The sequence below is a fragment of the Erpetoichthys calabaricus genome, chromosome 8 (assembly GCF_900747795.2).
Source record: "Erpetoichthys calabaricus chromosome 8, fErpCal1.3, whole genome shotgun sequence".
Lineage (NCBI taxonomy): Eukaryota > Metazoa > Chordata > Cladistia > Polypteriformes > Polypteridae > Erpetoichthys > Erpetoichthys calabaricus.
Window position 1 is genome coordinate 185,350,888 of NC_041401.2, and position 15,787 is coordinate 185,366,674.

The 15,787-nt window shown below is 43.1% G+C and overlaps 2 protein-coding genes across 2 annotated transcripts in view; both read left to right on the forward strand.

Moving 5' to 3' along the window:
• ccdc93 (coiled-coil domain containing 93) overlaps window positions 1–15,787 on the forward strand; it is an 876,647-nt gene that overhangs the window by 729,462 nt on the left and 131,398 nt on the right. The gene's annotated exons all lie outside the window — the stretch shown is intronic.
• Window positions 1–15,787, forward strand: part of LOC114656664 (inactive dipeptidyl peptidase 10-like) — a 284,823-nt gene that overhangs the window by 253,524 nt on the left and 15,512 nt on the right. Inside the window, exons 20-22 of the mRNA XM_051930750.1 lie at window positions 3,626–3,725; window positions 11,305–11,363; window positions 13,646–13,718. Coding sequence (XP_051786710.1) covers window positions 3,626–3,725; window positions 11,305–11,363; window positions 13,646–13,718 — 232 coding nt within the window. The remainder of the gene's footprint in view (window positions 1–3,625; window positions 3,726–11,304; window positions 11,364–13,645; window positions 13,719–15,787) is intronic.

Consider the following 15,787-nt stretch of genomic DNA (forward strand, 5'->3'; position numbering starts at 1 on the left):
GATGGTGTTTATTATTTTAGGGAGAAAAAAAATCCAAACCTACATGGCCCTGTGTGAAAAAGTAATTGCCCCCTTGTTAAAAAATAACCTAACTGTGGTGTATCACACCTGAGTTCAATTTCCATAGCCACCCCCAGGCCTGATTACTGCCACACCTGTTTCAATCAAGAAATCACTTAAATAGGAGCTGCCTGACACAGAGAAGTAGACCAAAAGCACCTCAAAAGCTAGACATCATGCCAAGATTCAAAGAAATTCAGGAACAAATGAGAACAGAAGTAATTGAGATCTAGCAGTCTGGTAAAGGTTATAAATCCATTTCTAAAGCTTTGGGACTCCAGCGAACCACAGTGAGAGCCATTATCCACAAATGGCAAAAACATGGAACAGTGGTGAACCTTCCCAGGAGTGGCCGGCCGACCAAAATTACCCCAAGAGCGCAGAGACGACTCATCCGAGAGGTCACAAAAGACCCCAGGACAACGTCTAAAGAACTGCAGGCCTCACTTGCCTCAATTAAGGTCAGTGTTCACGACTCCACCATAAGAAAGAGACTGGGCAAAAACGGCCTGCATGGCAGATTTCCAAGACGCAAACCACTGTTAAGCAAAAAGAACATTAGGGCTCGTCTCAATTTTGCTAAGAAACATCTCAATGATTGCCAAGACTTTTGGGAAAATACCTTGTGGACTGATGAGTCAAAAGTTGAACTTTTTGGAAGGCAAATGTCCCGTTACATCTGGCGTAAAAGGAACACAGCATTTCAGAAAAAGAACATCATACCAACAGTAAAATATGGTGGTGGTAGTGTGATGGTCTGGGGTTGTTTTGCTGCTTCAGGACCTGGAAGGCTTGCTGTGATAGATGGAACCATGAATTCTACTGTCTACCAAAAAATCCTGAAGGAGAATGTCCGGCCATCTGTTCGTCAACTCAAGCTGAAGCGATCTTGGGTGCTGCAACAGGACAATGACCCAAAACACACCAGCAAATCCACCTCTGAATGGCTGAAGAAAAACAAAATGAAGACTTTGGAGTGGCCTAGTCAAAGTCCTGACCTGAATCCAATTGAGATGCTATGGCATGACCTTAAAAAGGCGGTTCATGCTAGAAAACCCTCAAATAAAGCTGAATTACAACAATTTTGCAAAAATGAGTGGGCCAAAATTCCTCCAGAGCGCTGTAAAAGACTCACTGCAAGTTATCGCAAACGCTTGATTGCAGTTATTGCTGCTAAGGGTGGCCCAACCAGTTATTAGGTTCAGGGGGCAATTACTTTTTCACACAGGGCCATGTAAGTTTGGATTTTTTTTTCTCCCTAAATAATCAAAACCACCATTTACAAACTGCATTTTGTGTTTACTTGTGTTATATTTGACTAATGGTTAAATGTGCTTGATGATCAGAAACATTTTGTGTGACAAACATGCAAAAGAATAAGAAATCAGGAAGGGGGCAAATAGTTTTTCACACCACTGTATGTATCAGAAACACGTAAATACCAAATGGTCCACATAAATGCAGTAAGAACGTACGTCTAGTGATGCAGATTTAATACACGTTTTTTTGTACAACATGTTCTGAAATTTTCGATGTTGTAATTGGGATAGTAGAAGTGTGTAAAAGTCGGGTCTTGAAACCTGAAAAATCGATCATAAAATCAGACCCCGAATTATACGCCCATTCAAAAATGCAACACTTATTTATTAATATTTTTACATCTTCTTACCTCCTCCAATCTCTCACCAGTTTCTCAGACACATCAACTTTTGTTGCAGCAGTGCAGTTACCAATTTCTTTCAGTACTTCAACGACATTTAATTTAAAACCAGTTTCACATTTCCTTCTGATATTTTCTTTTCTTTTCTTATATTGTCTTGTTGTTGCTTGTGCAGGAGAGGGTAGAATGTCAGTGTCTGATTAGCAAAATCTATTTGCCCCTTGTTGTAGTGTAGGTTACCACAAAATCGCTATTAAAACGAGGTACTTCTTGTATCTAGCAGGGGGCGCTAGCTCCCTTGTTGAAATGAGTTCTTTTTTAATTGCTGTGTGTTACATAACCAAAAACTATACAGATATAATAGTGATGCGAAGGTAAGAAATCACATAGGAGAAATAACAGCTTTCTTTAATGATGGCTTGCGCTGCATAACAGACAAAGGAAGCCGATGGCAAGAACCCAGTTTGGGAGTGGGGGCCCAATGTATAGAGTGTGCCGTTTTCATCGCTGCTTTGGAAGGATTTTCAGGATCAGATGATGTTATCTCCCATCTGTCCGTCGGCTGCAAAGGTGTGCCGGGCAATGTTCCAAGGCTTTATACTCTTTCTTCATGTGCAGGTCCCCACTTTGGTGAATCATGCCATTCCAAACAAGGCAAAGAGGATTCAGTTTCATTCTGACTTTGACACACAAAAATAGTGTACAATGCCCATTTCGCAGTTGTCCCTGTCTTGTCTTCTTATGCTTGCCTAGCAGTTTGAAATGATGAGCTCCTGTGCTAAATCTGGCTTTGTATTAGCTGTGCATGTGAATAGAGAGAAAAGTAGATTTATAAAATATTTCTACAGAGCACAGTGACATATTAAACATATACACTTATTACACTGCTAGATTAACGGTACTCACTTCATTGAACTTTGTCACCTATAAAGTCTAAATTCTGATCACTTATCCAGAATCTCTGCCTATTTTATTCCAAGAGGAAGCAAATCTTTCTCCACTGGATTCATCTTGTTTGGCTTTGTCTTCATCGTGTGGGCGTCTGGGGTGGGCCTCTCCTAATCATCAAACCTTCACGTTGCAGTAGGTAACAGGTAGGACAAAACTTTACGTTTCCTTCCGAGGGCTGTTCACAGGGGGTTTCATTCCAGTCTCCAAAATCAACTGTTTCAGCTGTACTGGAATGTCTTGGACTCTGTTGTCAGTGTTTATTGGTTACTGTGTAGGGTATAATAACTAATTATCGTCATTGCAGAATGAGGGAGGACAACGGATGTGTTTTGTGCGATACTTGTTTTTTTTTTCTTCATTATTTTATGTATACTTCAATATTGATCGAGTCATTGAGCCGCTTATCAGTGTACCTGGGTGTGAGTTTGTGTGTGCATACCGGGTCAAGGCTGGATGTGTTCTTGGGGTCCCCACAATAAAATAAACAAATCACCGTCTTAGGTCGGCATGAATCTTAGCATCTTTGTGATTGCTACAAACGCTTAACTTAAGAAGTCAATTTCACACGGCAAATGCATATGTGCCATGTTTGTGAAGAAATAACTTTGACTTGATAAAATACGGAACATATCCTTTAAATAATTTTTTTAAGAGACTGTAAGTGACATTTTCTTGTAAACTTAATTTTTTCTGTTTTTAGCACTGGTGATTGAATTTCTTCATACGTGGCCTGAGCCTAGTTGGGTATCACTTGAAGCCTCCTTGTGGATGCCATTAGCTAATTCTCTCTTTATTTTCCATTATTTAAGATTGCAATTGTTTATGCCTAACATTAACTTTTAATGTATATTGCCAATATAAATTTGCTCATATATGTTTGTGTTTCCTTTATTCAGTTATATAATCTTCAAACACGTCATTAATATTTGTGAGTTTCTCTGTGTTTATTGCCAGGCTTATGGAGGATTCCTTTCAACTCGGCTCTTCTTCTCTTCAGAGAGTCCATTAAAGTGTACGGTGGCTGTTGCTCCAATTACGGACTGGCACTTATACAGTGAGACTTGTTTAATTGACTATACAGCATGAACACTGGCCGTGGGTCCAAGTCGTAATGTGAAAGGTTGGATGATTCTTTACTTAATGTAATTTGTGCTATTTAAATGAAAGAAAAGTCAATGGGGATTAATGTGCTGACCAACAAGCCAACCAAAGGACTGAGTCAAAAACACTTGGTGACCATCAGCACTTCTGACAGCAGTCCACCTTGCATCCTGCAGGAGGTGCTCTTTCTCCCCTGTGGTGTGTCCTTTCTTGATGCAGAACAGACTGGAGTCAATACCCATCCCTTTTATAATCTATCCATCCATTTTCCAAGCCGCGGAATCCGAACACAGGGTCACAGGAGCCAATCCCAGCCAACACAGGGCACAAGGCAGGAACCAATCCCAGGCAGGGTGCCAACCCACCGCAGGACACACACAAACACCAAGCACACACTAGGGCCAATTCAGAATCGCCAATCCACCTAACCTGCATGTCTTTGGACTGTGGGAGGAAACCGGAGCACCCGGAGGAAATGGGGAACGGGAAAACATGCAAACTCCATGCAGGGATGACACGGGAAGCGAACCCAGGTCTCTTAACTGCGAGGCAGCAGCACTACCACTGCGCCACCGTGCCGCCCCCTTTTATAATCATGGAGGAAATAACCAGATAAAAGAAATAAGGTACAAAAAGAGAGATACGTATTTACCGTATATACTCACATATACTGTAAGTCGGGTCTTGAAACCGAAAAAATCGATCATAAAATCAGACCCCCACTTATACGCTTGTTCAAAAATGCGACACTTAATTTTTATTTTTTACATCATCTTGCCTCCTCCAATCTCTCACCAGTTTCTCAGACACATCAAATTTTGTTACAGCAGTGCAGTTACCAATTTCTTTCGCTACGTCAACGACATTTAACTTAAAACCAGCTTCACATTTTCTTCTGATCCAACACTCCATCGTAGATAAGAGATGCTCTTACGATAAAGGTGTATGAAGGTGTAAGATACAAAAAACACAAATCGGTACAAACATCATTTCGGAATAGTTTAGGTATTACCGTGTGGTCATGTAGGCACAATAGAGAGAGAGAGGTTAGGAGGACACGTTGATACAGCGCATTGCTGCACCCATATAGAAATAAAAGGCTGTGTGCTCCGTGGTGACTCTCTCAGGTGGGCATTAGCATATCATAATCTCTTGGACCAATAGCGTGAGTTTTCCACATTCAACTTATACGACCGACATTATAACATACCAGAAGTTACACTGCAAAATCAAGTCCCAACTTATACGAGAGTATATACGGTAACTTGTGTTAACGTGTAATTTCCGTCCCAAAGGATCCAATGCCTAATTCATTTATACATACTGTGAATTAAGGTGCTATATAGGCGCCCGACCCGGCACAGATTCGCACTGAGGCATGTGTCAAACCCACAAGACTTTTGTTTTTCTTCATCTGTGGGGCACGTCTTCCCCGTGAACCCCACAGGCAATACACAGTCCCAAGCACTTAATCAAAACAACCAACCCTTCGTCTGGCACCACCACTCCTCCCAGGCAACCTCGTCCTCTTCCTCCCAATTCTGGCCCCTGAGTGTTGGTCGCTGGCTCCTGTTATAGTTCACCCGGAAGTGCTCCAGGTGCTTGATCACCGAGTTCCGGCTGCACTTCTGGGTTGTGATGAATATGCTGCCCATACGGGCTCAGGAGTCCCAAACACAGCACCCCCTGGCAGTGCCTGCAGGACCCAACAGGGCTGCACCCAACTCCAATTCCCAGGGAACCCTGCAGGAACCCGAGGCACCGTTCCACCCCATCTAGCATCCAGGGGGAGGTATTGCAGTGTCCAGGGCTGCTCCCCCTGAATATAGTGTGCAGGGTGTCCTGGCTGGGCATGGACGCCGGCCACCTGCCACAATACATATCCAGCCTGGAGGGAAGCCAACGGATCATACAGTCAGTCCTCAGAGAGTCGATATGAACCTCCAGCAGGAAGGTCAGCTTCTGACTTTGTGATGGATCCTCTTCATTATAACCACTATGGCCCACCAGGGCATGTAGAGCTGCCCTAACCCCGATACAGACAGGTAGGACACAAGTTGTCACAGAGCACACCTTTGGCTCCCCACCTCAATACAGACAAGCACACAATGCTCAGTCCCTTCTTTCTTCTTCTTCGTCATCGTTGTCTTCTTCCTCCTTCTCTCTTTCTCTGCCGCCTCCATTCCTCTCCCAGCAAGCTTCATCTTCCTCCTCCTGATTCTGGCTCCCAGACTGGAGTGAGGAGTGCTGCAGGTGGTTCATCAGGATTACCTGGAATCACTCCCAGGTGTGGTGGAAATTTCCTCATATGGCTTTGCAGCTCCCCCTGGCAGCCCCCCACGGAACCAAATTCCAAGTCCCACCGTGCCAGGGGAGGTAATGCCTCACAGATGCTCTTTCCCCTAATCCTTCCATCCAGGTGGTGTCCCGGCTGGGTAATGGCCGAGGACGCCCGTCACACCACTCACGTATTTACATATGTATCAAATACTTGTCAAATATGGGCAACTGGCAGATGGGCCGTTTATAACCCCTTCACTTATGTCTTCTATAAGATGTGGTCATATTTAAAATAGCCAGCCTGTGTGTCTGTCACATCCCTCTGTCCGTCCTCTCTGCCGGTCTCCCTCTGTCAGGTGAATTGCATGGCTTTGAAATCAGCTTCAAGGCAATGGGGTCAGGCCTGCTTTAATCAACAAAAATCCCAGCCCGTGGAATTCATACGTAAAGAAAACTTTAAAATTAGAAGACCGGGGCTCTTGGCCATGCACCAAATTGGGCAACCATCCTGCCATGCCATCTTCCATTTGTTTGTCATGAATCTATTCCCCCCGACCAAAACCCCCCCAAATCAGTCAGCTCATCTCGCTCGTCTTTTTCTGTCAGCTGGCTTAGTTAAATTTGTCTGGATTCTGCATCAATGGGTAAAATCAGATTGAATGAAATAAACTTTACAGATCACAGTGGCACACTGGAAACATTGGCTACACACCTATAGAAGGAACCCACCTAGTTTCCAATGAATAAAACAATTAGGAAAGTAACAGTTAAGAAAATTACTCTGCTCATTTATTTTATTTGTATCTGGGAAATCAGACTAGGGTACGCAAACAAAAAGTTGGGATACCAGAGGGGTCACATTTTTTAATTGGAACAAAAAAACAGTGGGCTTTGGTGCCTGTAAGGAAGAAAATAAAGTGACTCCAGTCAGCTTCCACACATTCACACAAAATAGACGGAGCTCTGTCCCTCTCGAGTGTCAGGTCAATATGTGATGCCAGCTTCCATTTTATACAGTCCTAGCTGGAAGGAGCGGTGCCATCTTGGAGAAATGTGGGTGGGGCTAGGCATTCCAGATGTTATGGGGGAAAGAGAAGATACTGTAAGCGTCGGCACCCCCTCTCGCTCCGGGGTGGAACTGTTTACCTCTTCAGAGCCCAGAAGGTGGTCCTCAGGCACACATGTGTGACAATGATCGTTTTTCTACTATAGATGCAGTGTACACAAAGTATTCAGACCCCTTCATTTTTTTATTTATTTATTTTTTTACATTTTGTTATTGTGGAGCCTGCTGATGAAATCATTTTAAATTGATTTTTTTTTCCTCATCAAGCAACACCTAATACCTAACAAAGTCAACGGGAAATAGGATTTTGGAAGTCAGTTAGCCACGATTCCATTGCATTTGACGGAGCATCCCCTCCTGCTGTAAAGCTACAATTCCCAGCCTGGGTATGTGGGAGTTACCATCATGTGAACTGGGCGGGAAACAGGCCTCCTGTCCTGGCAAGGAATTTTCCCCATCCTGGGTGGGACGCAGGACCAACCTTGACCTTACATTATGGCCTAATCTTCTTATATAATACGTGGCTGTCCGTGTGTCTGTCCAGGATTTTAAGTCACCTGTAGCTCACAAACCGTTTGAACTATTGATCTGAAAGTTAGTACACTTATACTATGTGATGTCTGAAATCCGCTTTCGGGGTGATGATTGACCTCCAAGGTTATTCCTCTTTTTATTTTATTGTAGAATCAACTCTCGGCAGGGTGCGGCACATGCGTATGGGTGCCTTTCTCATCCCTACCACCTTCACCGTCACTACCCCTACCTCTTCATATCTTAAATCATTCTTGAGGCAGATTGAAGACTTAAGTGAAAAATTAAAGAAAACCTACTAAGTAATTGCAACACAAACACCGACTTAATCAGTTTTAACGTGAAAAGATGCCGACGGAAGAAGAGAAGAAGTGGGCCGCTAGGGTGGAGAGAAGAAGAGTTGCTCAGGAAGCAGCAAGCGTATCAACCTCTGAGCAAACAAATGATAAACATACAGAGAAAGAAAGAGGAGGAAAACTAGGAATGCTCAAGTCAAGTGTAATCACTGCACGTTATAGTTATAGCAGTGCGCCGTTACTAGTATATACTGTATATACTAGCTTTGGAAGGCCGTGCTGTAAACAGCCCGGGGTCTTAGAAACTATTGAAATTGTCAGAAAAAAATTGAAATGTAGAGATGCCAGGTAATTGAAAGGAACTACTCTGGGAGTCTCTCTCCTAGGAGGATTCATTTTGCTGAATCGCTCACATCGCTTGTGTATTAGCGGTGGGAGGAAAAGTAAAAGGGATACTGTTTTGTCGATGTGTTCGCCTTGCTCCTGTATAAGCAGCTAAGCAAGTGACTCTTTCTTTGGAGGTTTCGTTTTGCCGACGTGCTCGCCTTGCTTGTGTATTAGCGGCTAAGCGAGGTTGTCTTTCCTCTGCGTTTTTGTTTTGCCGACGTGCTCGCCTCCGTTGTCTATAAGAGGCTAAGCGAATTTCTCCTTCCTCTGAGGTTTCATTTTGCCTGTGTGCGTGCCTTGCTTGTCTATTAGCGGCTAAGCAAGTTTTTTGCTGCACGGATGTTTTGTTTTGCCAACGAACTCACCTCGATTTTATATTAGCGGCTAAGTGAGTTTCTCTCTTTTCAGAGGTTTTGTTTTGCCGTCGTGCTTGCCTCCGTTGTCTATCAGCGGCTAAGCGAGTTTCTCTTTCCTCAGAGGTTTCATTTTGCTGATGTACTCACCTCCGTTTTCTATCGGTGGCTAAGCGAATTTCTCCCTCTTCTGAGGTTTCATTTTGCCGATGTGCTCGCCTTGCTTGTCTATTAGTGGCTAAGCAAGTTTTTCACTGCTCAGAGGTTTTGTTTTGCCAACATACTCACCTCGCTTTTATATTAGCGGCTAAGTGAGTTTCTCTCTCCTCAGAGGTTTTGTTTTGCAGATGTGCTCGCCTCGCTTGTGTATTAGTGGCTAGATGAGGTTGTCTTTCCTCGGCGGTTTTGTTTTGCCGATGTGCTCGCCTCCGTTTTCTATCAGCGGCTAAGTGAGTTTCTCTCTCCTCAGAGGTTTTGTTTTGCAGATGTGCTTGCCTCCATTGTCTATAAGAGGCTAAGCGAGTTTCTCTCTCCTCAGAGGTTTCGTTTTGCTAATGTGCTCGCCTCGCTTGTGTATTGGTGACTAAGTGAGGTTGTCTTTCCTCTGCATTTTTGTTTTGCTGACGTGCTCGTCTCTGTTGTCTATAAGAGGCTAAGCGAGTTTCTCTCTCCTCAGAGGTTTTGTTTTGCCGACGTGCTCACCTCGCTTTTATATTAGCGGCTAAGTGAGTTTCTCTCTCCTCAGAGTTTTGTTTTGCAGATGTGCTCGCCTCGCTTGTGTATTAGTGGCTAGATGAGGTTGTCTTTCCTTGGCGGTTTTGTTTTGCCGATGTGCTCGCCTCCGTTTTCTATCAGCGGCTAAGTGAGTTTCTCTCTCCTCAGAGGTTTCATTTTGCCGACGTGCTCACCTCGCTTGTGTATTGGTGACTAAGTGAGGTTGTCTTTCCTCTGCATTTTTGTTTTGCTGACGTGCTCGTCTCTGTTGTCTATAAGAGGCTAAGCGACTTTCTCTCTCCTCAGAGGTTTCATTTTGCCGATGTGCTCGATGTGTGTATTGGCGGATAAGTGAGGGTCTCTTTCTTCGGAGGTTTTTATTTTGCCGGCGTGCTCGCCTCCGTTGTCAATCAGAGGCTAAGCAAGTTTTTCTCTCCTCAGAGGTTTCACTTTGCCAATGTGCTTGCCTCACTTGTGCATTAGCAGCTGAGTGAGGTTCTCTATCCTCGGTGGTTTCATTTTGCCAAAGTGCTCAGCTCCTTTTTCCTTTAGCAGCTAAGCGACTTTGTCTTTCTTCGGAGTTTTCGTTTTACCGATGTGCTCGCCTTGCTTGTTTTATTAGCGGCTAAGCGAGTTTTCTGTTTCCTTGGAGGCGGAGCCCTTATCCCAACTCCACCTCTCACTTCTGGGCCGGACAGACAGACACACACACTTCCACGCATAGACGTTTACTGTATATATAAGATTATATAGACTTATTTTTTTTAACATCTGTTAAGAAGTAAATTATTTCCCTTTATTGTAAAATCAGGTCAGGTTAGGTTGGGGTGCATGCATTGGTACAGCACGTTGCCGCTCCCACCTCATGACGAAACAGCTTGGGATCCCGGTTGGATCAACCCCCCAGGCAGACACGCAGTCCAGTCCCACTCTCCGGAAATGACCCTCAATCTGCCACAGTCAGGTGTTACGTAGGTGTCCCCTTGACCTGGTCCAGTTGCTCAGGCCCTCAACAATGAGGATCCTGTGAGCCTGATCATCCTCGGGTAATCATGCCACATGGCCGTAGTGCCGTAACTGACTCTCCCTCACAATGCAGGGAATGTGCCTAATTTGGGACTCCATGAGCAACTGGTCACTCGACACAAAGTCAAACCAGTGGTACCCTAGGATTCCCCGTAGAGACGCGGTACTGAAGGAGTCCAGTCTTCATCTCAGGTCACTGTCTGGCAACCATATAGCAAGACAGAAAGCACCAGGACTCTAAAGACTTGTTATAAGACTTCTTATTGTTAAATCCCTGGGGTAGAAAGTTGATCAGCCAAACCATGAAGATATGAGAAAGAGTGATGGATGAGAGGTTGAGAGGGGAGGTGGCAGTCAGAAAAAGAACGTTGAGGATGGAACTGCCAGGCAAAAGGAAAAGAGGAAGGCCAAAGAGGAGGAGGATTATGGATATGTGGTGAGGGAGGACATGAAGGCAGTCAGTGTGGCAAAAAATGATGTCAAAAACAAGGACAGATGGATACAGATGATCCCCTGTGGTGACCCCTAAATGGGAACAAATGAAAGAAGAAGAAAATGCAAAATCTCACAATGCATCTGTTTGGGAGGAAAACCTCACAGAGACCATCAGAACGAGGAGACCCTAACAAATCCAATGGTTGGGATTCAAATGCACCGCAGTGGATGTGTGAGGCAGCTGCTCAAAGTCACTGAACCCCCGTGACATAACACAGGGCAGGCACTAATGTACCGTAGTGTTAGTTAAGCACTTGCCTCCATGTCACTCATAAATCTGTCGTTGGATGTTGGAAAAAATAAATCTTGCATTATTTTCATCAAACAGCTTCTTTTTTTTTAATTCTTCCCTTTCAACGTCCCTTTTTACATTTTAATTTACAGGTTCAGCATTTACGGAGCGGTATTTTGGCCTTCCGCTGGAGAATATTCACACATACAGGGTAGGTGTTATTAATTACAAACCGTTGCCTTCATGATTCAGGCAGAAGGTTATTTATCTTAATTAAAACATTGAAGATCATGCCTGAATTTTAATATAATATCTCTGTTTCTTTAAGGTGCATTCAGTTTTTATTTTATGTTGTTTTTATACAGGTACAGTATTTTTTTGCAATTTTTTTAGAGAGGATAAACAAGAAAACAATGGCTATGAAAATCTGTACAGGTCAAAAATTAAAAATAAAGAAAAATAAACAGTCCCCTCAAGCTCCCTCCAAGTGTCCCCTGTCCTCCCAGCTATATTATCTTGGAACTCACCAAGTTCATTATTGGGCCAGTCTGCTGTTGCCCCCTCAACTTCTCCCGCACATACACACACACAATCTATCTGTACTGGATTTAACGAGAGGTCAGAAAAATGTATGAGGAAACACTAGGAGAAAAAACAAAGTCAAAAAATGGAGAACTCAAAGTTCAGAGCCAAAGTCAATCCCAAGAAATTCTCAAAATGAAGCATATAGAATGCAAAGAACGGATCTAATCTCAGGTAAACGTGGGACTGCACGAGTCGACTTTTAAGAGGTTGTGCCGATTACGTTACCAGTGCATTGTGGGAAGGATTCCCATGACAGCGTGCGACGCACTAAACTTTGACATAGCAGTGCATAGAAGATAATAATAATAATTCTTTGCATTTATATAACACTTTTCTCACTACTCAAAGCGCTCAGCAATTGCAGGTTAAGGGCCTTGCTTAAGGGCCCAACAGAGCAGAGTCTTTTTTGGCATTTACGAGATTCGAACCGTCAACCTTCCGATTGGCAGTGCATATCCCTAGGCTCAGATAAACAAAATGGCATTGAGAAAGACAGGGAGAAATTGTAAAGATCAAAATAAAGAATCTGAATAAATCAAATCTTAGGCCAGAGAGCCCTAAAATAGATAGATAGGAAAGGCATTATAAAAGATAGATCGATTTTAATCTTAGATAGATAGATAGATAGATAGATAGATAGATAGATAGATAGATAGATAGATAGATAGATAGATAGATAGATAGATAGATAGATAGATAGATAGATAGATAGATAGATAGATAGATAGATAGATAGAATTTGGAATAGTAGGCAGGGATAGATAGATAGATAGATAGATAGATAGATAGATAGATAGATAGATAGATAGATAGATAGATAGATAGATAGATAGATAGATAGATAGATAGATAGATAGATAGATAGTAAAGGCACTGTCAACCCCTTGAACCCTCAGACCAGACGTCAGACACCAGATAAAAGTCCAATAATAATATTTATTATTATAAATAAAGTGCACAAAGCACCACCACTCCACTATACTCAATAAACAACAAATAAACAATCCTCCAAACTCCCAGACGCTTAGCCACCCTGCCTCCCAACTCAGCTCGTCCGTCTGGGATTTCCCACAATCCTTTTATCGTTCTTGACCTGGAAGTTCTTCTGAGCCCTCAGTCCATGTGATTATCCAGCACTTCCAGGTCAGGTAGAAACTTTTCTTTTTTCTTCAGCCCGGAAGTATATCATTTCTTCTGTTCCCGTGACTTGGAAATACTTCCGGGCTATACGGAAAATATAAATCCCTTGGCCTCCCTGCAGTGACTCCTGGCGGCACCCATGGTATCCATCAGGGCTGTGCATTAAAACTCCAAGGTCCATGAGGTCCTGCTGGAATTCGGGGCACCTCCATGTTGCAGGGAGGGCTCCATCTGGCGTCCTGGGGGTATTGGCCGGGATGAACGGCCGGCCATATCCCACGATAGATAGATAGATAGATAGATAGATAGATAGATAGATAGATAGATAGATAGATAGATAGATAGATAGATAGATAGATAGATAGATAGATAGATAGATAGATAGATAGATAGATAGATAGATAGATAGATAGATAGATAGATAGATAGGAAAGGCAATATAAAAGATTTTAATCTTAGATAGATAGATAGAGAGTAAAGGCATTAGTATAGTAGGCAGGATAGATAGATTTTAATTTTAGTGTAGTAGGTAGAACATTTTTAGTTTCAAGTTGTATCATTTAACATATGAATATTTCTGTCAGCGTAGTATAATAATGGTATCATAACAGCACTTTAAATTGCTTCTGTAAAGATACACTTGCTACTGACAATGGAAATACACTTTACAATTGCCACTAATATTGTAATGAAATTCAATACGCAGTAAAGAAACCAAATAATTTGTGATGCTGCCACTGTCTGTGACTTTTTGTGTTGTATTTGCAGGTTTGTAGCCCTCAACAAAACGTGACTGCAATGAATGAAAGAAAGTTTCTTCTTGTTCACGGAACAGCCGATGGTATGTGAAAGTCTGCCATTTTTCTTTGTGCTGTATTGACTTTAAAATGATCTTGTATCACTGCATAGCAACTTTCATAGGAAAAATGGAAAATTGAGTAGTACAATGATGCGATGACTGATAAGTTCACAGCATCTCTCCCAATGCTTGACATTCCGTGTTCCTGTATGAACATACGTGTGTCAGTTCGGAGCATGATGTTTAAAATTGCGATGTTGTCACACGCGTGTAACAACTTGAGGGTGGTGGCAGCCTAGAATCAGGACGCGGAATGAGAACCTACAGTTTACAATAAGTCTTTGCTGTGTTTTTAGTGCACAAAGTACTTGCGCTACTAATCCCTAAGGATCGCCATTAGTATGAGAAATCTGTTGAGCGCACGCACTGCGGAGCATTTGATTGGCTGCCACCCGTGCTGCGTCAGTGCTCAGTGATGATAGTGCCAAATCCTCTAAGGCAGTGGTTCCCATACTCAGTCCTGGGGACCTCCTGTGGCTGCAGGTTTTTTTTTCCAACCAGATTCACAATAAGTGATAATAATTGATCTCATTTAGTTAGCTGTTTTTTCTCTTTCTCTCTTCACTGCAGTATGATTTTTACATTATAAGACAGTTAGAAATATTTTGCTCTATCTTTAAATGCTTCATTCTTTTTTGTTGCTCTCCTATTATTTTCTCCCCTTATTCTGTGTACTCTCCCCACTTCATTGTATCTTAATAATGACAATTAACAACAAGCAGACAGACACCCCGGCGAACAACACTAAATGATGAAAGGCTGCAACTGCTTCAGGGTCAGGCCCATTAATTAGTCAATAATGGAAAAGCAGAATGAAAATCAGTGTGTTTGTGTGCCCTAGTGTGGGTGTGTTTGTGTGTGTCCTGCGGTGGGTTGGCACCCTGCCCGGGATTGGTTCCTGCCTTGTGCCCTGTGTTGGCTGGGATTGGCTCCAGCAGACCCCCGTGACCCTGTGTTCGGATTCAGCGGGTTAGAAACTGGATGGATGGATTAACAATGTTTATGTGAGGCATAATGCCCATTGGGGACTGGGTGGTCTTTTAGCCTGGAACCCTTGCAGATTTTTTTTTTTTTCCCCATCCACCCCAGCCATCGGACCTTATCATTGGACCATCAAATACAAACAATTTTGTATTTAAGGAATCCATCCATCCATCCATTTTCCAACCCGCTGAATCCGAACACAGGGTCATGGGGGTCTGCTAGAGCCAATCCCAGCCAACACAGGGCACAAGGCAGGAACCAATCCCGGGCAGGGTGCCAACCCACCGCAGGACACACACAAACACACACACACACACTAGGGCCAATTTAGAATCGCCAATGCACCTCACCTGCATGTCTTTGGACTGTGGGAGGAAACCCACACAGACATGGGGAGAACATGCAAACTCCACGCAGGGAGGACCCGGGAAGCGAACCCAGGTCCCCAGGCAGCAGCGCTACCCACTGCGCCACCGTGCCGCCCATTTAAGGAATCCATTTTGTCTTAATTATATGTATGTGTTATACAAGCTTGTGTCTTTATGAATTATTTTTCTCATCTACTTTGAATTTGTTTTTCTTTGCACGTAATTACTTCTTTGACATTTTGTAAAGTACTTTGAGTTAAATCATTTGCATGAAAATATGCTATAGAAATAAACGTTGTCATTGCTATGTAAACAAGAAAACTTTCCCCTCATTCATTGATTATCAAGCCCGCTTAATGCACTTCAGGGTAGTTTGGGGCAGTGCCACTGGGCACAAGACAGGATGCAGCTCTGGAGAGTGTGCCAGTCCATCTCGGGCACATAGCTGAGCTGACTCAGATGGAATTTAATCTTAAAAAGAACAAATAAACTGACAAGATGTGTTCAAATCGGATTTTAAGATTTAATGTGCGTGTACCATTTAATCAGGTTAAATGCCTGTTGTGTAGTTGTGCAGCCTGGAAAGGCAGAGCTCGCTGTGACCATGATGAATTTGCGTGATTATTTCGAGTTCATTCATATTCACCAGATTTAGACAGTGAAGTCGGCGCCTCCAGGGATGCACAACGGATGAACGGC